The sequence below is a fragment of the Pecten maximus genome, chromosome 11 (assembly GCF_902652985.1).
Source record: "Pecten maximus chromosome 11, xPecMax1.1, whole genome shotgun sequence".
In the NCBI taxonomy this organism is placed as follows: Eukaryota; Metazoa; Mollusca; class Bivalvia; order Pectinida; family Pectinidae; genus Pecten; species Pecten maximus.
This window is the reverse complement of record NC_047025.1, coordinates 38,878,283-38,904,158: the sequence shown is the minus strand read 5'-3', so window position 1 is coordinate 38,904,158 and position 25,876 is coordinate 38,878,283. Positions and strand designations below refer to the sequence as shown.

General features: G+C 40.1%; 1 protein-coding gene across 20 annotated transcripts in view; it reads left to right on the top strand.

The window, feature by feature from the left end:
• The window catches only part of LOC117338177 (early endosome antigen 1-like), a 103,236-nt gene that overhangs the window by 69,942 nt on the left and 7,418 nt on the right, over positions 1-25,876 (top strand). For 18 of the 20 annotated variants that reach the window (XM_033899420.1, XM_033899425.1, XM_033899422.1 and 15 more), the window contains 19 exons: positions 384-641; positions 3,383-3,466; positions 3,689-3,856; positions 4,045-4,287; positions 9,068-9,151; positions 9,419-9,502; positions 12,026-12,361; positions 12,514-12,681; positions 12,874-13,041; positions 13,694-13,777; positions 13,905-14,156; positions 14,357-14,524; positions 14,800-14,972; positions 16,700-16,732; positions 18,037-18,078; positions 18,219-18,312; positions 18,606-18,676; positions 19,868-19,970; positions 20,101-20,289. In XM_033899420.1, the coding sequence (XP_033755311.1) occupies positions 384-641; positions 3,383-3,466; positions 3,689-3,856; positions 4,045-4,287; positions 9,068-9,151; positions 9,419-9,502; positions 12,026-12,361; positions 12,514-12,681; positions 12,874-13,041; positions 13,694-13,777; positions 13,905-14,156; positions 14,357-14,524; positions 14,800-14,972; positions 16,700-16,732; positions 18,037-18,078; positions 18,219-18,312; positions 18,606-18,676; positions 19,868-19,970; positions 20,101-20,289 (2,802 nt within the window). Of the gene's footprint in view, positions 1-383; positions 642-3,382; positions 3,467-3,688; positions 3,857-4,044; positions 4,288-9,067; positions 9,152-9,418; positions 9,503-12,025; positions 12,362-12,513; positions 12,682-12,873; positions 13,042-13,693; positions 13,778-13,904; positions 14,157-14,356; positions 14,525-14,799; positions 14,973-15,348; positions 15,383-16,699; positions 16,733-18,036; positions 18,079-18,218; positions 18,313-18,605; positions 18,677-19,867; positions 19,971-20,100; positions 20,290-25,876 lie in introns of those variants that run through there. The other 2 variants (XM_033899410.1, XR_004534982.1) reach the window with 2 other exon arrangements.

The following is a 25,876-nucleotide window of genomic DNA, read 5'->3' as shown; positions in this document are numbered from 1 at the left end:
AAACACATTAATCTGCACAAACTATAATACAGGTAAAAAAAAAATGTATATATATAAAAAAAAATCTCAAAACAGATAATGCTCTAGAAAAAATGTCAATACAGGAAAGAGATCCTAATAACAGGTAAACCTGACTCCAACAAATGACAGATTATTACCTTAGAGGTCTTGATACCTTCATATCTTAGACGTCTTGATACCTTCATATCTTAGACGTCTTAATACCTTTATTTTTTCAAATATTCCATTGTCATAAAATTTATTTATCTGTGTTCTCTAATACATAAGTATCTCAATGTTGATCGCATTATTCTAAATTTTAATTATTGTTTTCAGAAACTAGGAAATTATTTGATTGTTACATGCTGATTTTTGTTGCACAGGACAAACTTTCGGAGAGTCGTAAGAGGGAACTGGAGAAGGAGCATCAGTTGGAGACAATGAAGAGTGAGATTGACAATCTGGAGACAATGTACCGTGACACTAAACACGAGGTCACTAAGTTTGAGGAGGTCATTGAGCAGCTAACGACAGAACTGCGCACAACCCAAGATGAACTGTCCATGTCAAGCAACCGTGTCCATGAGTGCGAGGAGAACATCAAAAACCTCAAGGATAGGAACGCTTTACTCCAGTCAGAGGTAGGTAACACTGTCCTGTCAGAGGTAGGTAACACTGTCCTGTCAGAGGTAGGTAACACTGTCCTGTCAGAGGTAGGTAACACAGTCCTGTCAGAGGTGGGTAACACTGTCCTGTCAGAGGTAGGTAACACTGTCCTGTCAGAGGTAGGTAACACTGTCCTGTCAGAGGTAGGTAACACAGTCCTGTCAGAGGTAGGTAACACTGTCCTGTCAGAGGTAGGTAACACTGTCCTGTCAGAGGTGGGTAACACAGTCCTGTCAGAGGTAGGTAACACTGTCCTGTCAGAGGTAGGTAACACTGTCCTGTCAGAGGTGGGTAACACAGTCCTGTCAGAGGTAGGTAACACTGTCCTGTCAGAGGTGGGTAACACTGTCCTGTCAGAGGTGGGTAACACTGTCCTGTCAGAGGTGGGTAACACTGTCCTGTCAGAGGTAGGTAACACAGTCCTGTCAGAGGTAGGTAACACTGTCCTGTCAGAGGTGGGTAACACTGTCCTGTCAGAGGTGGGTAACACAGTCCTGTCATAGGTGGGTAACACTGTCCTGTCAGAGGTAGGTAACACAGTCCTGTCAGAGGTAGGTAACACTGTCCTGTCAGAGGTAGGTAACACAGTCCTGTCAGAGGTGGGTAACACTGTCCTGTCAGAGGTAGGTAACACACTCCTGTCAGAGGTAGGTAACACTGTCCTGTCAGAGGTAGGTAACACACTCCTGTCAGAGGTGGGTAACACAGTCCTGTCAGAGGTGGGTAACACACTCCTGTCAGAGGTAGGTAACACAGTCCTGTCAGAGGTGGGTAACACAGTCCTGTCAGAGGTGGGTAACACACTCCTGTCAGAGGTGGGTAACACAGTCCTGTCAGAGGTAGGTAACACAGTCCTGTCAGAGGTAGGTAACACTGTCCTGTCAGAGGTAGGTAACACAGTCCAGTCAGAGGTGGGTAACACAGTCCAGTCAGAGGTGGGTAACACAGTCCTGTCAGAGGTAGGTAACACTGTCCTGTCAGAGGTAGGTAACACAGTCCAGTCAGAGGTGGGTAACACAGTCCTGTCAGAGGTAGGTAACACAGTCCAGTCAGAGGTGGGTAACACAGTCCTGTCAGAGGTAGGTAACACTGTCCTGTCAGAGGTAGGTAACACAGTCCAGTCAGAGGTGGGTAACACAGTCCTGTCAGAGGTAGGTAACACAGTCCAGTCAGAGGTGGGTAACACTGTCCTGTCAGAGGTGGGTAACACAGTCCTGTCAGAGGTAGGTAACACAGTCCTGTCAGAGGTAGGTAACACAGTCCAGTCAGAGGTGGGTAACACAGTCCTGTCAGAGGTAGGTAACACAGTCCAGTCAGAGGTGGGTAACACAGTCCTGTCAGAGGTAGGTAACACAGTCCAGTCAGAGGTGGGTAACACTGTCCTGTCAGAGGTGGGTAACACTGTCCTGTCAGAGGTAGGTAACACAGTCCTGTCAGAGGTGGGTAACACTGTCCTGTCAGAGGTAGGTAACACAGTCCTGTCAGAGGTAGGTAACACTGTCCAGTCAGAGGTGGGTAACACTGTCCTGTCAGAGGTGGGTAACACTGTCCTGTCAGAGGTGGGTAACACTGTCCTGTCAGAGGTGGGTAACACTGTCCTGTCAGAGGTAGGTAACACTGTCCTGTCAGAGGTAGGTAACACAGTCCTGTCAGAGGTGGGTAACACTGTCCTGTCAGAGGTAGGTAACACTGTCCTGTCAGAGGTAGGTAACACAGTCCAGTCAGAGGTGGGTAACACAGTCCTGTCAGAGGTGGGTAACACTGTCCTGTCAGAGGTGGGTAACACTGTCCTGTCAGAGGTAGGTAACACTGTCCTGTCAGAGGTAGGTAACACAGTCCTGTCAGAGGTGGGTAACACTGTCCTGTCAGAGGTAGGTAACACAGTCCTGTCAGAGGTAGGTAACAGTCCTGTCAGAGGTAGGTAACACTGTCCTGTCAGAGGTAGGTAACACAGTCCTGTCAGAGGTAGGTAACACAGTCCTGTCAGAGGTGGGTAACACAGTCCTGTCAGAGGTAGGTAACACAGTCCTGTCAGAGGTAGGTAACACAGTCCTGTCAGAGGTAGGTAACACAGTCCTGTCAGAGGTAGGTAACACAGTCCTGTCAGAGGTAGGTAACAGTCCTGTCAGAGGTAGGTAACACTGTCCTGTCAGAGGTAGGTAACACAGTCCTGTCAGAGGTAGGTAACACAGTCCTGTCAGAGGTGGGTAACACTGTCCTGTCAGAGGTGGGTAACACTGTCCTGTCAGAGGTGGGTAACACTGTCCTGTCAGAGGTGGGTAACACTGTCCTGTCAGAGGTAGGTAACACAGTCCTGTCAGAGGTAGGTAACACTGTCCTGTCAGAGGTAGGTAACACAGTCCAGTCAGAGGTGGGTAACACAGTCCTGTCAGAGGTGGGTAACACTGTCCTGTCAGAGGTAGGTAACACTGTCCTGTCAGAGGTAGGTAACACAGTCCTGTCAGAGGTGGGTAACACAGTCCTGTCAGAGGTAGGTAACACAGTCCAGTCAGAGGTAGGTAACACAGTCCTGTCAGAGGTAGGTAACACAGTTCTGTCAGAGGTAGGTAACACTGTCCTGTCAGAGAAATCAATGTGGATCACTGCGGGTCATTGTTTTATTTTAGTTGGAAAAGGATTTTAACGAGAATTGTATTTCTCATTGTTTTATTTGAGTTGGAAAAGGATTTTAACGAGAATTGTATTTCTATTTTAGTCTCTTACCCATGAAGAGCATGCTAAGAAACTGGAGAATGAGCTTTACACCTACCAGGGAGAGCACAGCCACACAGACCAGGAGGTAAGACACGCCTGTACAGGATAAAAGTCACAACTCACCATAATCAAACCTATTGTGGCATGGTTTATTTGGAAAATTTTGAAAATGGAAACTTTTTCCTCTATCAAATCTATTCAAATTTCAAATTGAAATACTAGCCAACATCACATAAGTTGATGGAGATATTGATGTGAAGTGTATTGAAGTCTTTAGTTATCTAGAGTTACCTCGTTTCTGCTTCAGTACCTGGACAAGGAGGACAAGATAGCCCACCTGGACATGGCCTTAGAGGAGACCAGAGGTGAACTTCAGGCCAAACTTCGTCAGATGTCTGACCAACAGGACCAAATCAATGATCTAAAGGTTGAACTTGCCTCAGTCCGGGAACAGAAAAACAGTGCCATGAAGGAGGTATTTATTTTGTTTTCATCATCAAAGTGTTTAGGGTCACAAAATTGTCATTTGTGTTTATGTAAAAATACCATATTGGAATTGATCGAAGATTTTTGTTTTTATTTCTCTAAAAAATCAAAGATAATTTTGAAGTAAGTATATAAACTAAACTCCTCTAAAATCTTATGCCCTTGTTATTTTTCCAGAATGATCGCCTGGAACAGAGTATTCAGCAGCTGCAGCTTAACCTTGCGACATCTCACCAGCGCCACAAGTCTGACACAAATCGCCTTCAGGACCAACTGTCTCACCTTGAGGCTGAACTGCGGCAAACTCAGGCACGTGGCCAGGCCGTGGAACAGGAGCTGGGTCATCGTCAGGAACAACTCATCCAGAGTGAATCAGAAGTCAAAACCTGCCGCAGCGACATTGCTGGCAAGATGGAAGAGGTAATGTCACTGTTATTAGTTTAGATCTAGTGATTGATTAACATGTATGAAAAGTTCATTAACATTTCCAAAGAAATTGAAATAGAAATCAAAATATGTATGATTTTGGTCTGGTGGTATGGAGATATTTTCAATGATAAATGATAGCAAGGGAGAGCACTCTTCTGTATTTCCCAAAGACACTGGTAATAAAGGGAAGTAATTCCAGCAGTTTTGAGAGATTTTGTGGCCCAGGTTAGACCAACATGTCTGATCATGTTTACCTGGTGTCAATGTAATTTTCCCACCAGTGACTGGGGATACACGTCTGAACCTGACTGGGGACAGGTAGTATACCTGTGTCAGGTAGCGGCACCTTTTATCATATTCTGCCATCAATTTATTTTACCTGTGTCAATAAATGGTGACAAAAATATCCTGCTCAAAGAAATCCGTCCATTGTTAAATACACCTTGTAAATGTACCATAAGTTAGCTTAGTTATTATCTACATGTACCCAACAGGTCGTTAGGACAGTCTGTTTAATTAGGTCGTTAGGACAGTCAGTTTAATTAAACCAATTACATGTGATTGCTGTATTATTTCTCTTGGCAAAAATTATCCAAGTATTCATTATTTAAGTACAGAATACAGCTTTTTACAACATCTTTTATTATGATTGTTGATCAAATAAACAAGAGCAAAAAAAAGATATAAGCACATTGTTCTTCCCCACATAACTCCATTTTGATAACTAGTTGTTTGAAAATCATTGTATTGAAAACCTTGCTTACCTCATGCGGTAGTTGAAGATTTTAACATTTTATGACAGATCTAAACTTAACATACAAAATAGAAACATATAGTGTCTACCTACTGGTGCTCTGTAGAAATGGACATTTAATGTAACATACAGAATAGAAACATATAGTGTCAACCTTCCACTGCTCTGTAGAAATGGACATTTAATGTGACAGATCAACATCCAGTAGTCTCTAGTGATATTCACTTTTATCATCCTTGTGATCCATAAATTACAGTGAGTGAAAAGGACACCTATTGGATCCTGTGGTATTTACAGAATACCTGAGGATAACTGCCTCAGTGGGTAGACATAGATATGTTTACTGATTCCAGTGGTTGTTCTGAAAATGGTTAAAAAATGATTAGAGAAAAAAACCCATAAAAACATGTAAATTTTATAAACAAAACATGTAGATTGAATTCCTGTAAATATCAAAGGGTTCATGCATGGTGTTTCTGTTAACATCGGGGGATAGTGATTATATCTGTGTAGGTTATTTAACAGTTGATTTGATGGAAATTGCAATGCATTAAGCTAAAGACTTAATGTTGTCTACAGTTGTCTGTTACCATGGTTATTTTTCGCTGTTATCATGGCTATTGTTCTCTGTTATCATGGCTATTGTTCTCTGTTATCATGGCTATTGTTCTCTGTAATTAGGTAGAATATATCTTACTTTTCTTATTTGTTCGTTACCTGTGGAAAAATGTAACACTGAATAAAATTATTTCTAAAATTTGTTTAACATATCCTATCAAAATTTTTAGCTAAACTATGTATACATTTGTATATATATATATACTTGGTTACTAGCAAAGTCAGGGAACCAGTACTATACATATATATATATTGGTGATGTTCTGTTGGTTGTAATTCAGCTGATTTGACCACTAGTAGCTGAGGTAGTTAAATATTTGTCCACTGATAAAAGTCAGCACACAGATCTGAGATAGTCCTCAATGTCCGAATGTCAATTATCTAATGAATCTAATCTTGCCAGTACAGGATTTACTCAAATACAGGGACAACAGATTACATTCAAAGACTTTTGATAATTATTATTAGTCATTCGACAACTCAGCTATGTATTTGTTGTTATAAGTAGTTATGTTGTTTTAATTAGAACCAATAGTTCTATTAGTGATTTGTGGAATATAATCCTGGTGGTTTTATTATAATCCTAGATTAAATCTTCATACAAAATCACAATAATACAGTGTGTTTAATATATAGATAATCTTCATTAATATTCTCAGTGTCAGTGGGACGGGAATCAAGTCAATATGTCCTCCGTCAATAATATGTCTAGCTGTCAATATGTCCCTCGTCAATATGTCCTCCTTCAATATGTCCTCTGTCAATCTCGGTCAATATGTCCTTCGTCAATATGTCCTTCGTCAATATGTCCCTCGTCAATATGTCCTTCGTCAATATGTACCGTGTCAATCTCTGTCAATATGTCCTTCGTCTCATCAACCTTCTTCTGTATAAACAGCCTTCAGTAATCACTGCATGATTCTATTCTGTATCTCAGAAAACTTAATATGTAGATTGAATACTGATATTTTGTGAGATAAAGTGGCCACACGACTCCTGTCTATACTATAGTGTTACTCAGTAGTCAGTGATAATACCCAGTGTGAAGCTGTCAGGCTAGGACTCTGTCTATACTATAGTGTTACTCAGTAGTCAGTGATAATACCCAGTGTGAAGCTGTCAGGCTACGACTCTGTCTATACTATAGTGTTACTCAGTAGTCAATGATAATAACCGGTGTGAAGCTGTCAGGCTACGACTCTGTCTATACTATAGTGTTACTCAGTAGTCAGTGATAATACCCAGTGTGAAGCTGTCAGGCTACGACTCTGTCTATACTATAGTGTTACTCAGTAGTCAGTGATAATAACCAGTGTGAAGCTGTCAGGCTACGACTCTGTTCAATAAGCACCATTTGTCTGATAATAACAATCATGTTTTGAGGTGAATGCTATAAAATGGAATTCTTAGACTAGGAATTTAGTTTCTATTGGGTTTGATACTTTCATATGTGTTTAATAGAAATCTGATCAAGTAGAAACAATTTGCTACAGTGTTGATATGCAGCATATTGGTTTAAATTCTTACAAAAACTAGTCCTGCAGCTTAAACGTCAATAGAGTAATATACTAAATATCCTATTGAACTGTGTCAAATTGTTTTATAATTGTATAGTGTTGAGATGTGAGGGGAGCCCTTTAGGGGGCAGTGAGGCGTGTACCTCTATACAGTAACATTGCCCGTTATACCTATTGGTCTCACAACCTAGCACGCTACTATCTTATTGATTTAAGATAGGTGTCCCATTCAACCCAAAAGAAACTCTATAGCTGGAGATAGTTAGGGACACATGGTGTGAGCTATTGAAGTACAAATTTAGGAATTCCTCATGATAAAGGCTTCCAGTTAGTCCGGGCACAAACTTTGGTCATTTACAGAGCCCGACCTAACGTTGGGGATTAGTGGAACCTAGACTGTGATCGGGTAGTGGCAAGTTTTTTTCACCATTTCTAATTATTTGCTGGATTCAGAGAGGAAGATAGAAGAGAATTCTTAAAGACATTTCAGGATATACAGTTAGATCAGTATGCTGCTTGTGACTTTTTAGTTTGTTTTTTGCACTTACACCACTAGTAATGACGAAAGCTGTGTCTGATACAGCAGGCGGTAGGGAGATGGAGAACTGTATACAAATGCTGGTCGGATGTAGTAAAATTTGGCTTTATGATTAACTCCCAAGAGGATTATGTGAAATCTATAATGCTACTATCAAACAATAGTTGGCTTGGAGAGCTGATGGAACATTTGTGTCAGGCTCATTGTAACCCTGGTGCTGGATTTACCTTGACAAGGTGTTCATTTCTGTTGTCATGGCAATTGCATGTGGTGCGGCAGGACAACAAAGAATTTCTGTGACGGTCTGTCAGTGAAGGTATCTTATCAGTGTATAAATGTGCTACCTAAGTCTGAGGATTGCTGTCAATATTTGTCTCAAGCTTCTGTGGTAGTTTGTGTAGTACCTATGGAGTAGGGGATTAAAGATTCTACCCAAACAGTTTTCCTTGTGAGTGTGGAACCCTGGCTAGGTTATGTAGTGTTATCTCTGTAATCCCTGTTGTCAGTGAAGGGCCCAAAACAACCAATACATATCCCGAAAAAATCTCGCCAAAATCTTCTCATAGTCCTCGGCGATATCTTCACATTGTCCTGGCTGTATCTGTTGTGGAGAAGTTTTTGTTGGGGGTCAGTAAGTGAATCTGTATGGGAACATTTGAGACATTAAACATTAAAATTCACCTTTACAGAGCTTCTCTGTCAGTTGATCCTTGTTACTTTCTCGTAAATGTAAAAGGCTTTATTAGATAGTTACAGCTATTCAGCGTTGATTATCATCGGATCGTGCTAAGTGTGTAGTTGTTCCTCAGACTATTGACACAGATCATATCAGAAGTGTCCTTTTCATATCTATTTACTAAGTAAATTTAAATCATCAGAACATCATTAGGGAAGTACACGGTTGAGTGAACAGCCGACTTGTCATAGCTATCGACAGGGAGAGTGGTTACTCAGTGGTGACTGGGGGTTGATACTCCCTACACTAGGGTAGGATTTAACTAAAACATTCAGCAACATGGGATTCAGACTGAAAACGAGCTAGGATTTTACCTTTAATATCTGCTTGAGGAATTATTTAAAAATTAAAACAATCAGCAGCATGGGATTACCATGGAATTCAGACTGAAAACGAGCTAGGATTTTACCTTTAATAACTTGCCTGAGAGGCGAAACTGTGAGAAAGCTTTGTTGTGATAATTCACAAGGATGGATTTCAGTCGTAGTGTTGAGGAGAAAATGAGGAAGATGGACCAGAGGTATGGGATTTGCCGAGAACCCCTGAATGGGGGCCTCGACTTTGGTATGGAAATGACTATAAGAGAATACGAAAATTCACTTTTCCAGATTGAGAAACTGGAGGGGAACATTAAAGATATGAAAATAGAAATCAGTCACCTCCAGGGAGCCAAGCAAAGAGCCGAGAACCAGGTTTGTATAATATAATCATTATGTACATACGATGAAATAACTTATTAAAAAAGATACGTATTGAGTACATGTACCTGTCGAAGTGAGTACCATGTTACAAGGTTTGTTTGATGTTTTTATTTAGAAGCAAATGAATTACAGATTGAAAAGTGAACATTTTGATGATGGTCAATCTTACACGGACTGTAAATGTTGTAGCTTATAACTATAAAATCTCCAATAAATACTAACTGGGTATGGTAAACCTATATATTAAACATTTTACAGGGATCTGAGCTGCAGAGTGAAGTGGAGCACCTGAAGACGGATCTGTCTGAAGCCAGAGCACAGTACAAAGACTGTGCACAGGAGGTAGGTGTTGTGTCATCCATACCTGGGGCTGGGATGGATGTGATCTGTCCCTGGGGCTGGGAGGTGTGTGGTGTGACCCTTGGGCTGGAAAGGGGTGTGGTGTGTCTCTGGGGCTGGGAGGGGTGTGGTGTGTCCCTGGGGCTGGGATAGATGTGGTCTAGCTGTCCCTGGGGCTGGGAGAGGTATGGTCTGTCCCTGGGTCTGGGAGGTGTGGTGTATCCCTGGGGCTGGGAAGGGGTGTGGTGTGTCCCTGCATGGGATTGGGATGGGGGTTACCTGTCTCGTGGGAGAATGGACAAACATCTGGCTATGTCGGCAAAGAGAAAACTAATGTCCTATATGTTTTAAGGTGAATATTGGTTTCTTTTACTGGGGTACATTAGGATTGACAGGTGACCTTTGATAGGTCACCGAACACCTCACATTCCACTACATTGTTATAACGGAATCCAGCTAACTAAACTCCTGTGATATATTTCTTGTCAAATTAATAAACAGAATCACAGAGGATCTATTGAAATAGGTATATATTACAACTCAGTGATCTATGACATATAATACAGTTTAGTGGAAACAGTACACTACTGTGTAATCTATTGAGATACAAGGCTAGGCCTGTATTAGATATACACGGGGTTAGGGATATAAAACTAACATACAAGGACTCTATTGGAGTATGGTTGGTAAAATGTTCAACTTTTGACCAAATGCTCCTGATATAGCCAGAAATGATGGATTTTTACTGGAGGGAGGATTTAGATGACAGACTCCGGTCTTTTCAATACCGCAATGGAAGGGTAGGCATGCTGATAAGGAATTCTGTGTTTTTAGCTGAATTTTAGTTTTTATGAATGCATACTTATTGTTTAATGCAAAAGACTAAATTAATTTGAATTGATATGATTTAGATTTTTATAAAGTTAAAACATCCACTTTCTTTAAGCTATTATTTATACCGATAAAAAATTTCACACCATGATATAAGCAACTATGTCATTTAGATAGGGTAAAGCATTTGTCATTGTTCTTCCAAAGACCAGATCAAATTACATGCAGTGTATATTTAGGTGGACAACCACTACAGAGCCCCTGTTATCTGGGAGTCGACATGTTATAGAAACAGTAAAAGCCAATATACTGCTGCTGTTTTCCACTCTGTAGGGTTTGTAAAGTAATTGACTGGAAACTAACTGGATAATGTTCTGTGGTCAAAGGTTAAAATTCAATTTCTGTTGATCAAATAAAGTGTTGACTTTCCATATGTTAAACTTAATACTTGACACACTGCTTGGTGAAGCTTTCCGATCAGCCGTTTTAAGCTGTGAGCTATGAATTTTTTATTGGAAACATTTTATTGTAAGAGATTTTTACTATCCTCAGGCATACGTGGAATGATAGTTACAAAAGATTGTAGGAGTATTGTCTGTTTAGGGTTAACACTTATCTCTGACGATCTTCTGGGGGGTGTCTATGAGCACTAGGAAGGAAAACATCTGACAGGAATATACAAGACTTTGGTTAAGTTTTCAATTAATTTTGTTTTCACTTTAAATCATGACACAGCTAATTACATATCAGGTACTTAAGGGAGCCTGTACTTCTGTAATAGTCAGAAATCTCTGTAATGGATCCTTTAACCACATTTATAAATAGATTAGAGCTGAAGAAGAACCCTAGTTTTAAATTTAGGTGATCACAACAAAACGGGACAGTTAATGGAAGTCTAGAGAGGCACATTTCCAAAATCTGAGTCACGAGTTCTGGTGGTAACTGGTTCAAAGTGTTTAGAGTAGAGTGATTTGACATACTTTTTTTTTTATCAGAGATACAAAGTCACACTGTTCATTACAAAATCCTTAATTGGGCCAATATGTCAGTAATAAAGAATTCACTTACTCATTGTTATGTTTAATGTTCCCTATATCATCCATTGTTAGAAGCCAAAGTTTTTCCTGAGGTTAGAAAGCTAAGGTGTGTGGCATATAGATTCTTAATGTCGTTCAAAAAGGAAGTATCATAGTGCAGGTGTAGGATCTTTAACCTTGTATTTAGATAGTTGAATTACCAAATGTGTCATACAGCTGTACCTGTTAATACTTCCTGCCCAGTATTTACTTTTCTGTTTTACAGCAAATGCTGTACATCTATCACTGTTGATACACGGGGTGTTGTTAATCAGAATGTACAAATACTATATTATCATTTCATCATGACTATCAGCATTGATATTTTTTTCTGAGGGGATACTTCTAACAAATAAAATGTGTTCTGTTTAATATATTTTAGCTACTACACATTTTGTTACAGCTATCTCCCCCTCACCAACCGCCATCCCTTCCTGTTTTCACACTCTAAGTATACATGTAGTAGGTAGATACCGGGTGTTGGTATTTGAAGGTATCACTATAAACAGTAATTTTAATAAAGAAAATAAGTTTTATATGGTAAACAACATTTATTTAATACAAGTGTACCTGATATACTGTCATAAACTCATTTTATAATGGACTGTTTCCGTTAAAGCTTGCCCACCATGAGGAAAAGTTGATGTTGATGGAGCAGAGTCTACAGACCACACAAGACCAGCTAAGTCAGCGGGTCACCGAGGTTGTCCGTTATGAACAGATCAACCGTAAACTACAGATGGAGGTGAAGACACTACGAGAACGTAACACAAGTTACGAGGAGGAGATTGAGGAACAGAAAGCGATGATTGACAAGCTCAGAAAGGACCTAGTCAACTCGAAGGAAGACCATCACTCGGCCGTACAGGAGGGCCTCGCATACAAACAGCAAGCTCACAAATACGAGGTGGAGTTAGAGGGCGCTCGTGAGCAGGAGAAGATGCTTAGTGACCAGGTATGAAGTAGTGATGGAATAATCACTATGCATAGAGAGTTACTCCTTAGGATTTATTGAATATTTACAGCATTAAGGTTTGTTCTGTGAAAACATTCCGTACCTGTACTGTAGTGTCTTATCTAAAGCTGTCTAATTATTCTATTTGACAGGTAGAGCAGCAGGACCAGATCCTCACCCAGCTACAGCAGGAGATACGTGGGGAACGGGAAAGACACCAGGACACCGCCAAAAATCTACAAGCAACACGCAAACATAATGCTGACCTCCAGGATGACTTTGATTCTGCCCAAAGACACATCAACGACCTCACAAACACGGTATAAATGATTCGTATTCCAGAAATTTTAGTCAATATCCTTACTTTTACTTTCTTGTACTTTTTCTGGAAATAGTAATTTTGATTAAAGGAGATCATGTTCCAAGTGTGTTGATGTTTTCCTCAGTATAAAAGGTCAGAGGTCAAGGTAAATGTCACCTTGTACTTATTGTATTATCTATTAAAACCATAGGTCAAGGACAAGGATGAGCTTATCTCTAACCTGCGTGCTGACATTGAGTCTATGCACCAGCGACAGATGGCGCTCAAAGAGGAGTTGGTGGAACGGGAAGGTCAACTCAGGGTCGCCAAACTTAACCTGCAGTCAGCCCAAAAACAGAGTGTGCACCACTCACAGGAGGTTAGTAATATCTCACAGGAGGTTAATAATATCTCACAGAAGGTCAATAATATCTCACAGGAGGTCAGTAATATCTCACAGGAGGTCAGTAATATCTCACAGGATGTTAATAATATCTCACAGAAGGTCAATAATATCTCACAGGAGGTCAGTAATATCTCACAGGAGGTCAGTAATATCTCACAGAGGGTCAGTAATATCTCACAGGAGGTCAGTAATATCTCACTCACAGGAGGTCAGTAACACCTCACAGGAGGTCAGTAACACCTCACAGGAGGTTAGTAATATCTCACAGGAGGTCAGTAATATCTCACAGGAGGTCAGTAACACCTCACAAGAGGTCAGTAATATCTCACAGGATGTTAGTAATACCTCACAGGAGGTCAGTAACACCTCACAGGAGGTCAGTAACATCTCACAGGAGGTCAGTAACACCTCACAGGAGGTCAGTAACACCTCACAGGAGGTCAGTAACACCTCACAGGAGGTCAGTAACCCCTCACAGGATGTTAGTTAACAAATTAGAAAATAAACAATGTCCTTTGGAAGGTTTCCAAGAATATTATTGACATTGTGAAACATGTGATGATTGTTCTGAAACTTCAATTTGTATGGTTGTGGATACATATTAACTATAAATGACTTGTTACAGGTTTCGAGGTATGAGGAGACACTTGGACAGCTACAGAATGATTTAGACCGCATCCAGGACCAGTACAGAAAGACACATGCCTCTGTATGTATCGGTTTCACTATTCTTAACACACATAACATCATCATATTTTACTATCCTGATCTTGTCGAAAATTGACATTCTGTAGTTGTTAATTAAAGTTTGTATTATGTACTGTTTTATTTGACAGCTGATGGAGAATGAACAGAAAGTTCATGACCTAAAGGTGCAGCTAACCACAGTTCAAGGTCACCACAAGGAGTCCATGGACCAATTAGGAGAAAAGTCGCGCCAGGTGGCAGCTCTAAAGACAGACTTGGCAAAGTTACAACAACAGAACCAGGGGATGTCGGACGAGATAGCCCTTTATGAGGAGAAGATGAGGGAGCTTACACAGGAACTCAGGAAAATGCAGGAGCTAAACCGAGCTTCAGAGGAGGAGGTAGGAAGGTTTGACCCATGTAGGGCTATTACATATCAAACAAGAGGGCAATGAGTTATTTACTGAACAAAGAAACATTTTATATTGTGCTATTTGAAGGTTAATTTCTGAGATAGCGACATTTTATATTGTGTTGTTAGAAGTTTAATTTCTGAGATGATGATATTTGTTCATAAAATACAAATTTATTTTTTTCTCAGTTGGAGAACTTTGAGTTGCGGTACCAGGACTTGCAGCAAGAGTTGATGAACACGCAAGACAAAAACCGACAGTCTCTTCAGGACCTCGGTGCTCTGGAGGAGGAGTCAGTCGTACTCAAGGTTGAGCTCAGCGCCATCCAGGAGAAATACAAGGCCAAGATTGATGAAGTAAGGGTCCTTAGGGTTGTTTTCATGGTGAAGCAACGTATGCCATATTCTTCTGGACAATGTTTAATTTGTTTTGTTTAGCCTAAAATGACCTTGATGTTTTAGTGAGCCTTCAAAAATTCAAACAATGGTTGTAAGAAATTTGTCAGTTTGTTCCATGTTTTGAAAGGAAATTAAGAGAGAGCAGAAATATTTGCATCTTGTAAATGTTAATGAATGTGCAATTTCCTTACATTCCTTACAACATGTTTACATTTGTAAATTATCTTTCATAGTCTGACAAGCTCCGAAATGAGGTAGAATTACTGCGACACAATTACCATAGTGCTAATGAGGAGATACAAGGGCTTAGAGTGGCACTGGAGGAGTCACGTTCCAACGGGGATCGTCTTCACCGAGAGAGTGAACTCGTCGTACAGAACGTAAACACATGGGTTCAGGAACAAAAGTAAGTCATTGTCCATCAAATGAGAATTTATGTTTAAAGGTCACCAGGAGGTTCATTTTGATAATTTCAAATGTTAAATTTAACTGGAAATTTTTCCTGTAATTAATCATATGCCTGTTTTGGCCAACTTTACCACTCCAAGGTAAAAAATGTAAATGATTTGTTTATTTCATATTTTACATCATTATAAGATGAATATATTGTGATTTCAAGCATAATCTTAAACAAACCATGTTACACTGTTGTTTTCTCTCATTTGTTGATTTCATTGTTTCAAGTTTCTTTACATTTATTTGGTTGGTTCATGTTAAATTAAATTAAATGAAGAATTAGAAATTAAACAAGGTGCTTTTAAAGTACATTTGGTTTTCTCCAGGGATTGATAGGCGATGGAGATATTGGGTAGAGAGGTACTGAATGTTGTTCGCCACATAGCATGCTTTAGTTCCCAGGCTGATACAGATCATACAGTCATCTGTCACTTAGGATCTATAGAAACTGTCACAGGTTTTAATCAGAAATTATCAATATACTTATGGTTTATTTTTTTGCATTTTTGAGAAGATTTGGTCTGCAGGAGCTATGCTGAGAATGTCTTAAGTTCCAAGTTTTGCATCCGTATGTTTGAGAAGGAAACTGATAATGCTTTTTATATAATTATGAGGAATGTCAGGACTTTACTCACATTTATTATTTGTTTTGGAACAATTGCATGTGGTTATTCCAGAAAACTTAAATGATGAATTGTTTGTATGTATTATATTTAAACTTTGAAGTCATGTTAGAAATCTGAACCACAATAAAATCGAAACAGTTATCACAACATGGTACTGGGATAAATGGACAGGTCGAGTTGTCAATCCAAATATCACAGATAAACGTCAGATATTGCTTCAGAGATAAAATTGTACAGACTAGAGATCACTCGTAACATTATCATTAGATCTGAAGTATACTTTGAAACTGTTTTACAAATGATAAGGAATGGACCAGATAGCTATTATGCAATTATTGACCTGTTTTCAGGTGAAACCGATGATTTATCAACTTGAGAAGCCTTTGGCCTCAGGAAATGGCGTCGGGAAATATCATTTTCAAGGGTTGATAAATCATTATGTTCACTTTAAAACAGGTTGATAACTGCTGTATCATATGACAAAACTGCAACATTTTCACATTACAAAATGATTCTCATTATCTATTATAGGATTGGGTAGATAATTGTGATCGACTGGAGAAAAGTTGAAAATGGCAAAAATCAGCAATGAATTTAAACTTCGTTATTTATTATTGCTTAAAATTCAACAAAATGTAAATATAACAACATTTACGAATTCAGTCTACTAAAGTCTGTCCGGAAGCACATACATACCGGGGGTACATGTATATGTAAACTTACATTTTTTACATCACAGATTGTGGGAAAGTTCCTTGTAACGACTCGAGTTGTTGAATTTTTACATCACCCTGTAGTGCAGATTCGGAGTTGATATAATATTTGAGCAAATTGAGAATGTATAGAATTGGCCAACCAGGAAAGGGGAAAAATCAGTCCTATAATAAATAGTGTTAGGGCATGAGACATATTATAATATACTGTTGATGGCATGATTGATTTCCTTTGTTTACTGATATTTGTTTGGTGGTACTGGATTTTTGGACTTGTTTACAGATATTTGTTTATTGGTGCTGCATGCTGTTATTGTTATTACTTTGTTATCTTACAGGCTTGCGAATGAAAAACTGGGAAACAAAATTAGGTATGATGTGTGCTGTTACCTCCTGATGCTGATTGATCCCAGAGAATATAACCCCTAATGCTGACCCCTATCTCACCTTTATCCCAGAGAATATAACCCCTAATGCTGACCCCTATCTCACCTTGATCCCAGACAGTATTACTCCTAAAGCTGACCCCTATCTCACCTTGATCCCAGACAGTATTACTCCTAAAGCTGACCCCTATCTCACCTTGATCCTAGACAATATTACTCCTAAAGCTGACCCCTATCTCACCTTGATCCCAGACAGTATTACTCCTAAAGCTGACCCCTATCTCACCTTGATCCCAGACAGTATTACTCCTAAAGCTGACCCCTATCTCACCTTGATCCCAGACAGTATTACTCCTAAAGCTGACCCCTATCTCACCTTGGTCCCAGAGAATATAACCCCTAATGTTAACTCCTATCTCACCTTGATCTCAGAGAATATAACCGCTTATGCTGACCCGTTTGACCTTGATCCCTGATAATATAACCCCTAATGCTGACCCCTGTCTGACCTTGATCCCAGATGATATAACCCCTATTACTGACCCCTTTGTTACCTTGATCCCAGAAAATATTACGCAAATGATGGCCCCTGTCTGACTTTGATCCTGAATAATACATGTATATGTATAACCCCTAATTCTGACCCCTGTCTGACCTCAATCCCAGAAAATTAAACCCCAATGCTTACCTCTGCCATCTTTGATTCTAAAGAATCCTTTATATTCTTAAGTGTCTCCTTAAAATCTCTTCAACAAACCTCTTCAGAAGTTTGGTTTCTTTACAAAAATGAACAAAATTAGATTTCTTATTGGCTTCAAAAGAAAAGCAAAAATGACATTCCATATTATAGAAAGTAAATATGACTAGTCCTCTGTTGAGTGGCATGCTAATAACCTGTTAAAGTTATCTATCACTCCTGATAAGATGTTCTTTTTATTATACATAAAATCCAGTAATCTGAATGAAATCATGCACAATATTATTTACAATATTTAATTCCTGATAAAGTAATTTCTTGATTCCATCTCTACGTCAACTGTCATAAATTTGTATTTGCATTTAAAAATTGCCTTTGAATTATTCTGGGCTGTTAAGTAAGGCTGGCTTATTGCTTCTTACATGTATTCCTGTCATCCACCTCTCATATTTAAATAGAAGTAGCATGAAGCAGTGGAAATGAAAAATTGACTGAATATAACCTATATATCCAAAAACAGGCAGTGGTATTATAATCTTTGTTTATTCCTGTTGTAGTTTTCTATCTTCAATTTCTTGTTATTTTTTTTCAGAGAGCAAAGTAAAGCTATTATGACTCTGACTGCAGAGAAAGAGTAAGTATCAACTGTTCTGATTGAAAGTTAAAGTCAATGTTATTATATTCATGAAGACAGATTCAACTGCTTTCATTGACTGTGCAAATACATAACAACACGCCTTGAGTAAAATGTAAGAATATTTTCTCTTGTTACAGACAATTACTGGAACAGGTGGCTAAGCTACAGAAGCAGATGAATAAGATGAAGATAGAGCTAGATGAAAGGAGAGATGATTCAGACAGGTTCAAGGTCAGCCTGTTTTCACATAATTCTTAACAAAAATGTTCAGATTATTATATAAGCAAAAAGAAAGAAAGAAAGAAAGAAAATAGAAAACTTATAAAAGACTGATGTAAGGAAAATCTGAAGTCACACATTTTTCATTTTATTTACTGATTGTCTTTAGTTTACCTTGCTTTCAAATTAAATTCTGGGAACTTGGTTCAGTATAACAGAATGATTAAAGTATGTAATGTAGAAGATATATGTAGAAAATCTAAAATGGTTTGACCAATGGTGTACTGATCTTGTATATCACACAGGCGTTGCAGAACCATTCATCCCACCAACAGGTGCTACTCAACCAGCTGAGGAACAGACTGGAACAACACGAGTATGTATATCTGTAGCTTACACACAAGTATGTGTATCTGTACAGTAACACACAAATATGTGTATCTGTACCGTATCACACGAGTATGTGTATCTGTACCGTATCACACGAGTATGTTTATCTGTAGCGTTACACACAAGTATGTGTATCTGTAGCGTTACACACAAGTATGTGTATCTGTAGCGTTACACACAAGTATGTGTATCTGTAGCGTTACACACAAGTATGTGTATCTGTATGTAGCGTTACACAAGAGTATGTGTATCTGTAGCGTTACACACAAGTATGTGTATCTGTAGCGTTACACACGAGCATGTGTATCTGTAGCGTTACACACGAGCATGCTGTAGCGTTACACACGAGTATGCTGTAGCGTTACACACGAGTATGTGTATCTGTAGCGTTACACACGAGCATGTGTATCTGTAGCGTTACACACGAGTATGTGTATCTGTAGCGTTACACACGAGTATGTGTATCTGTAGCGTTACACACGAGTATGTATATCTGTACCGTTACACACGAGTATGTGTATCTGTAGCGTTACACACGAGTATGTGTATCTGTACCGTATCACACGAGTATGTGTATCTGTAGCGTTACACACGAGTATGTGTATCTGTAGCGTTACACACGAGTATGTGTATCTGTAGCGTTACACACGAGTATGTGTATCTGTAGCGTTACACACGAGTATGTGTATCTGTAGCGTTACACACGAGTATGTGTATCTGTAGCGTTACACACGAGTATGTGTATCTGTAGCGTTACACACGAGTATGTGTATCTGTAGCGTTACACACGAGTATGTGTATCTGTACCGTTACACACGAGTATGTGTATCTGTACCGTTACACACGAGTATGTGTATCTGTACCGTTACACACGAGTATGTGTATCTGTACCGTTACACACGAGTATGTGTATCTGTACCGTTACACACGAGTATGTGTATCTGTACCGTTACACACGAGTATGTGTATCTGTAGCGTTACACCCATTACTGCTGAATTTTGAAAGTGGTTTTTTTTTTGAGAACTTTCTGTTACCAAGTATGTGAAGCCAGATACGTGTGATATCTAACAATATTTGTGTTTAATCATCATTTTATTGATACATTGAAAAGTGATATCATATCCTACTGATGGATACCCTTGTGTTGTTAGATCATTTGTCTCTGTTGTTCCACAGATCTGACCAGGACCAGGAAGTTCAGGGTAAGATTGCCACAATCGAAGACCTTCACACCCGCCTCAAAGTCAACATTGACAACATTCAGCTTCTTAACCAGCAGGTAAGGTCAAGGTCATCATACTGGGTACATGTGTCTCAAAGTTGAAGCTTTATGGGGAAAAAATGCCCTTGAAATAAGTGTTACTTACAGTATATATATATCTAAGTTTCTATTTGTTGTATGTTTTCAGTTGGGTACTCTACAGAAGGAAAACCATCGCCTTAGAAATGACTTTGAGAGAGAGATTTCAGCTCGACAGACTCTGGAGTTACAGGTAGAGAGTAAGGAACAGACGATTGGCAGTCTCAAGTCACAACTCGATGCTCGTAAACACCTTCTTATTGAGCAAAGTTCCCCATATAGAGAGATGGAGAAACCAGTAAGTAAACATGACAGGTTGTGTGTGCTGTATTGGATTGTGGTGTGATAAGGTAGTTCATCATGGCTTCCTAGTTTTTCATCTGTCCATGGTACAGTAATCATTTGTAAGTCAAGATCATTGTTCATGGTGTGTAATTTTTATCAGTTGAATTTGTATATTTCAAGCAGAAAAAGATCAACTTTTGGAAATTCTGGATAACATTTTTTTAAATAACTGAAAAATTTCAATAGATTCCAAAAAGTATTTCCTTATTATTGTGATTGTTTCCTGTGATAATCAGTAGTAACAAGATAAGTGTAGTTCATTTAGAGCACAGTCTCACAGTGTGTTAGTATAGTGTGGTAGTACGGTGTGTTAGTACTGTACTGTGTGTTAGTACTGTACTGTGTGTTAGTACAGTGTGTTATAGTACAGTGTGTTGGTACTGTGTGTTATAGTACAGTGTGTTGGTACGGTGTGGTGGTACGGTGTGTTAGTACAGTGTGTTAGTACAGTGTGGTAGTACAGTGTGTTGGTACGGTGTGTTAGTACAGTGTGTTAGTACAGTGTGGTAGTACAGTGTGGTAGTACTTTGTGGTAGTACTGTGTGGTAGTACTTTGTGGTAGTACTGTGTGGTAGTACGGTGTGGTGGTACGGTGTGTTAGTACAGTGTGTTGGTACGGTGTGTTAGTACAGTGTGTTAGTACAGTGTGGTAGTACGGTGTGGTAGTACTTTGTGGTAGTACTGTGTGGTAGTACGGTGTGGTGGTACGGTGTGTTGGTACGGTGTGTTAGTACAGTGTGTTAGTACAGTGTGTTAGTACGGTGTGTTGGTACGGTGTGCTAGTACGGTGTGTTAGTACAGTGTGGTAGTACAGTGTGTTAGTACTGTGTGTTAGTACAGTGTGGTAGTACGGTGTGTTAGTACAGTGTGCTAGTACAGTGTGCTAGTACGGTGTGGAAGTACGGTGTGTTAGTATTCTGTGTTAGTACAGTGTGGTAGTACTGTGTGGTAGTACGGTGTGGTGGTACGGTGTGTTGGTACAGTGTGGTAGTACAGTGTGGTAGTACTGTGTGGTAGTTCAGTGTGGTAGTACGGTGTGTTAGTATGGTGTGTTAGTACTGTGTGTTAGTACAGTGTGGTAGTACAGTGTTAATATTCTGTGTTAGTACAGTGTGTTAGTACAGTGTGGTAGTACAGTGTGGTAGTACAGTGTGCTAGTACAGTGCTAGTACGGTGTGTTAGTATGGTGTGTTAGTACAGTGTGTTAGTACAGTGTTAGTATTCTGTGTTAGTACAGTGTGGTAGTACTGTGTGGTAGTACGGTGTGGTGGTAGGGTGTGTTGGTACAGTGTGGTAGTACAGTGTGGTAGTACTGTGTGGTAGTTCAGTGTGGTAGTACGGTGTGTTAGTATGGTGTGTTAGTACAGTGTGGTAGTACAGTGTTAATATTCTGTGTTAGTACAGTGTGTTAGTACAGTGTGGTAGTACAGTGTGTTAGTACTGTGTGGTAGTACTGTGTGGTAGTACGGTGTGGTAGTACTGTGTGGTAGTACGGTGTGTTAGTACGGTGTGTTAGTATGGTGTGTTAGTACAGTGTGGTAGTACAGTGTGGTAGTACAGTGTGTTAGTACTGTGTGTTAGTACAGTGTGGTAGTACTGTGTGGTAGTACGGTGTGGTAGTACAGTGTGTTAGTACGGTGTGTTAGTACGGTGTGTTAGTACAGTGTGTTAGTACAGTGTGTTAGTACTGTGTGTTAGTACGGTGTGTTAGTACAGTGTGTTAGTACGGTGTGTTAGTACAGTGTGTTAGTACAGTGTGTTATAGTACAGTGTGTTAGTACGGTGTGTTAGTACGGTGTGTGTGTTAGTACGGTGTGTTAGTACAGTGTGTTAGTACGGTGTGGTAGTACATTGTGTTAGTACTGTGTGTTAGTATAGTGTGTTAATACAGTGTGATAGTACTGTGTGTTAGTACAGTGTGGTAGTACTGTGTGTTAGTACAGTGTGGTAGTACTTTGTGGTAGTACTTTGTGGAAGTACAGTGTGTTAGTACAGTGTGTTAGTACGGTGTGTTAGTACAGTGTGTTAGTACAGTGTGTTATAGTACAGTGTGTTATAGTACAGTGTGTTAGTACGGTGTGGTAGTACGGTGTGGTAGTACAGTGTGTTAGTACGGTGTGTTAGTACGGTGTGTTAGTACGGTGTGTTAGTACAGTGTGGTAGTACTTTGTGGTAGTACTGTGTGGTAGTACGGTGTGTTAGTACTGTGTGTTAGTACGGTGTGGTAGTACGGTGTGGTAGTACGGTGTGGTAGTACAGTGTGTTAGTACTGTGTGTTAGTACAGTGTGGTAGTACGGTGTGGTAGTACAGTGTGGAAGTACGGTGTGTTAGTACGGTGTGTTAGTACGGTGTGTTAGTACAGTGTGGTAGTACAGTGTGTTATAGTACAGTGTGTTAGTACAGTGTGTTATAGTACAGTGTGTTAGTACGGTGTGTTAGTACGGTGTGTTAGTACGGTGTGTTAGTACAGTGTGGTAGTACTTTGTGGTAGTACTTTGTGGAAGTACAGTGTGTTAGTACAGTGTGGTAGTACGGTGTGTTAGTACAGTGTGTTAGTACAGTGTGTTATAGTACAGTGTGTTAGTACGGTGTGTTAGTACGGTGTGTTAGTACAGTGTGGTAGTACTTTGTGGAAGTACAGTGTGTTAGTACAGTGTGGTAGTACGGTGTGTTAGTACGGTGTGTTAGTACAGTGTGTTATAGTACAGTGTGTTAGTACGGTGTGTTAGTACGGTGTGTTAGTACAGTGTGTTAGTACTGTGTGTTAGTACAGTGTGTTAGTACGGTGTGGTAGTACGGTGTGGTAGTACAGTGTGGTAGTACAGTGTGGTAGTACGGTGTGTTAGTACGGTGTGTTAGTACAGTGTGGTAGTACAGTGTGGTAGTACAGTGTGTTATAGTACAGTGTGTTAGTACAGTGTGTTATAGTACAGTGTGTTAGTACGGTGTGTTAGTACGGTGTGTTAGTACGGTGTGTTAGTACAGTGTGGTAGTACTTTGTGGTAGTACTTTGTGGAAGTACAGTGTGTTAGTACAGTGTGGTAGTACAGTGTGTTAGTACAGTGTGGTAGTACAGTGTGTTAGTACAGTGTGGTAGTACGGTGTGTTAGTAGGGTGTGGTAGTACGATGTGTTAGTACAGTGTGGTAGTACGGTGTGGAAGTAGGGTGTGTTAGTAGGGTGTGGTAGTACAGTGTGTTAGTACAGTGTGTTAGTACGGTGTGTTAGTACAGTGTGGTAGTACGGTGTGTTAGTACGGTGTGGTAGTACGGTGTGGAAGTACGGTGTGTTAGTAGGGTGTGTTAGTACGGTGTGGTAGTACGGTGTGGAAGTACAGTGTGGAAGTACAGTGTGTTAGTACAGTGTGGTAGTACAGTGTGTTAGTACAGTGTGGTAGTACAGTGTGTTAGTACAGTGTGTTAGTACGGTGTGTTAGTACAGTGTGGTAGTACGGTGTGTTAGTACGGTGTGGTAGTACAGTGTGGTAGTACAGTGTGTTAGTACAGTGTGGTAGTACAGTGTGTTAGTACAGTGTGGTAGTACAGTGTGTTAGTACGGTGTGGTAGTACGGTGTGGTAGTACGGTGTGTTAGTACGGTGTGTTAGTACGGTGTGGTAGTACGGTGTGGTAGTACGGTATGGTAGTACGGTGTGGAAGTACAGTGTGGTAGTACGATGTGTTAGTACGGTGTGGAAGTACGGTGTGTTAGTAGGGTGTGTTAGTACGATGTGTTAGTACAGTGTGGTAGTACGGTGTGGAAGTAGGGTGTGGTAGTACGGTGTGGAAGTACAGTGTGGAAGTACAGTGTGTTAGTACGGTGTGGAAGTACAGTGTGTTAGTACGGTGTGTTAGTATGGTGTGTTAGTACAGTGTGGTAGTACAGTGTGGTAGTACAGTGTGTTAGTACTGTGTGTTAGTACAGTGTGGTAGTACTGTGTGGTAGTACGGTGTGGTAGTACAGTGTGTTAGTACAGTGTGGTAGTACGGTGTGTTAGTACGGTGTGTTAGTACAGTGTGTTAGTACTGTGTGTTAGTACGGTGTGTTAGTACAGTGTGTTAGTACGGTGTGTTAGTACAGTGTGTTAGTACAGTGTGTTATAGTACAGTGTGTTAGTACGGTGTGTTAGTACGGTGTGTTAGTACGGTGTGTTAGTACAGTGTGTTAGTACGGTGTGGTAGTACATTGTGTTAGTACTGTGTGTTAGTATAGTGTGTTAATACAGTGTGATAGTACTGTGTGTTAGTACAGTGTGGTAGTACTGTGTGTTAGTACAGTGTGGTAGTACTTTGTGGTAGTACTTTGTGGAAGTACAGTGTGTTAGTACAGTGTGTTAGTACGGTGTGTTAGTACAGTGTGTTAGTACAGTGTGTTATAGTACAGTGTGTTATAGTACAGTGTGTTAGTACGGTGTGGTAGTACGGTGTGGTAGTACAGTGTGTTAGTACGGTGTGTTAGTACGGTGTGTTAGTACGGTGTGTTAGTACAGTGTGGTAGTACTTTGTGGTAGTACTGTGTGGTAGTACGGTGTGTTAGTACTGTGTGTTAGTACGGTGTGGTAGTACGGTGTGGTAGTACGGTGTGGTAGTACAGTGTGTTAGTACTGTGTGTTAGTACAGTGTGGTAGTACGGTGTGGTAGTACAGTGTGGAAGTACGGTGTGTTAGTACGGTGTGTTAGTACGGTGTGTTAGTACAGTGTGGTAGTACAGTGTGTTATAGTACAGTGTGTTAGTACAGTGTGTTATAGTACAGTGTGTTAGTACGGTGTGTTAGTACGGTGTGTTAGTACGGTGTGTTAGTACAGTGTGGTAGTACTTTGTGGTAGTACTTTGTGGAAGTACAGTGTGTTAGTACAGTGTGGTAGTACGGTGTGTTAGTACAGTGTGTTAGTACAGTGTGTTATAGTACAGTGTGTTAGTACGGTGTGTTAGTACGGTGTGTTAGTACAGTGTGGTAGTACTTTGTGGAAGTACAGTGTGTTAGTACAGTGTGGTAGTACGGTGTGTTAGTACGGTGTGTTAGTACAGTGTGTTATAGTACAGTGTGTTAGTACGGTGTGTTAGTACGGTGTGTTAGTACAGTGTGTTAGTACTGTGTGTTAGTACAGTGTGTTAGTACGGTGTGGTAGTACGGTGTGGTAGTACAGTGTGGTAGTACAGTGTGGTAGTACGGTGTGTTAGTACGGTGTGTTAGTACAGTGTGGTAGTACAGTGTGGTAGTACAGTGTGTTATAGTACAGTGTGTTAGTACAGTGTGTTATAGTACAGTGTGTTAGTACGGTGTGTTAGTACGGTGTGTTAGTACGGTGTGTTAGTACAGTGTGGTAGTACTTTGTGGTAGTACTTTGTGGAAGTACAGTGTGTTAGTACAGTGTGGTAGTACAGTGTGTTAGTACAGTGTGGTAGTACAGTGTGTTAGTACAGTGTGGTAGTACGGTGTGTTAGTAGGGTGTGGTAGTACGATGTGTTAGTACAGTGTGGTAGTACGGTGTGGAAGTAGGGTGTGTTAGTAGGGTGTGGTAGTACAGTGTGTTAGTACAGT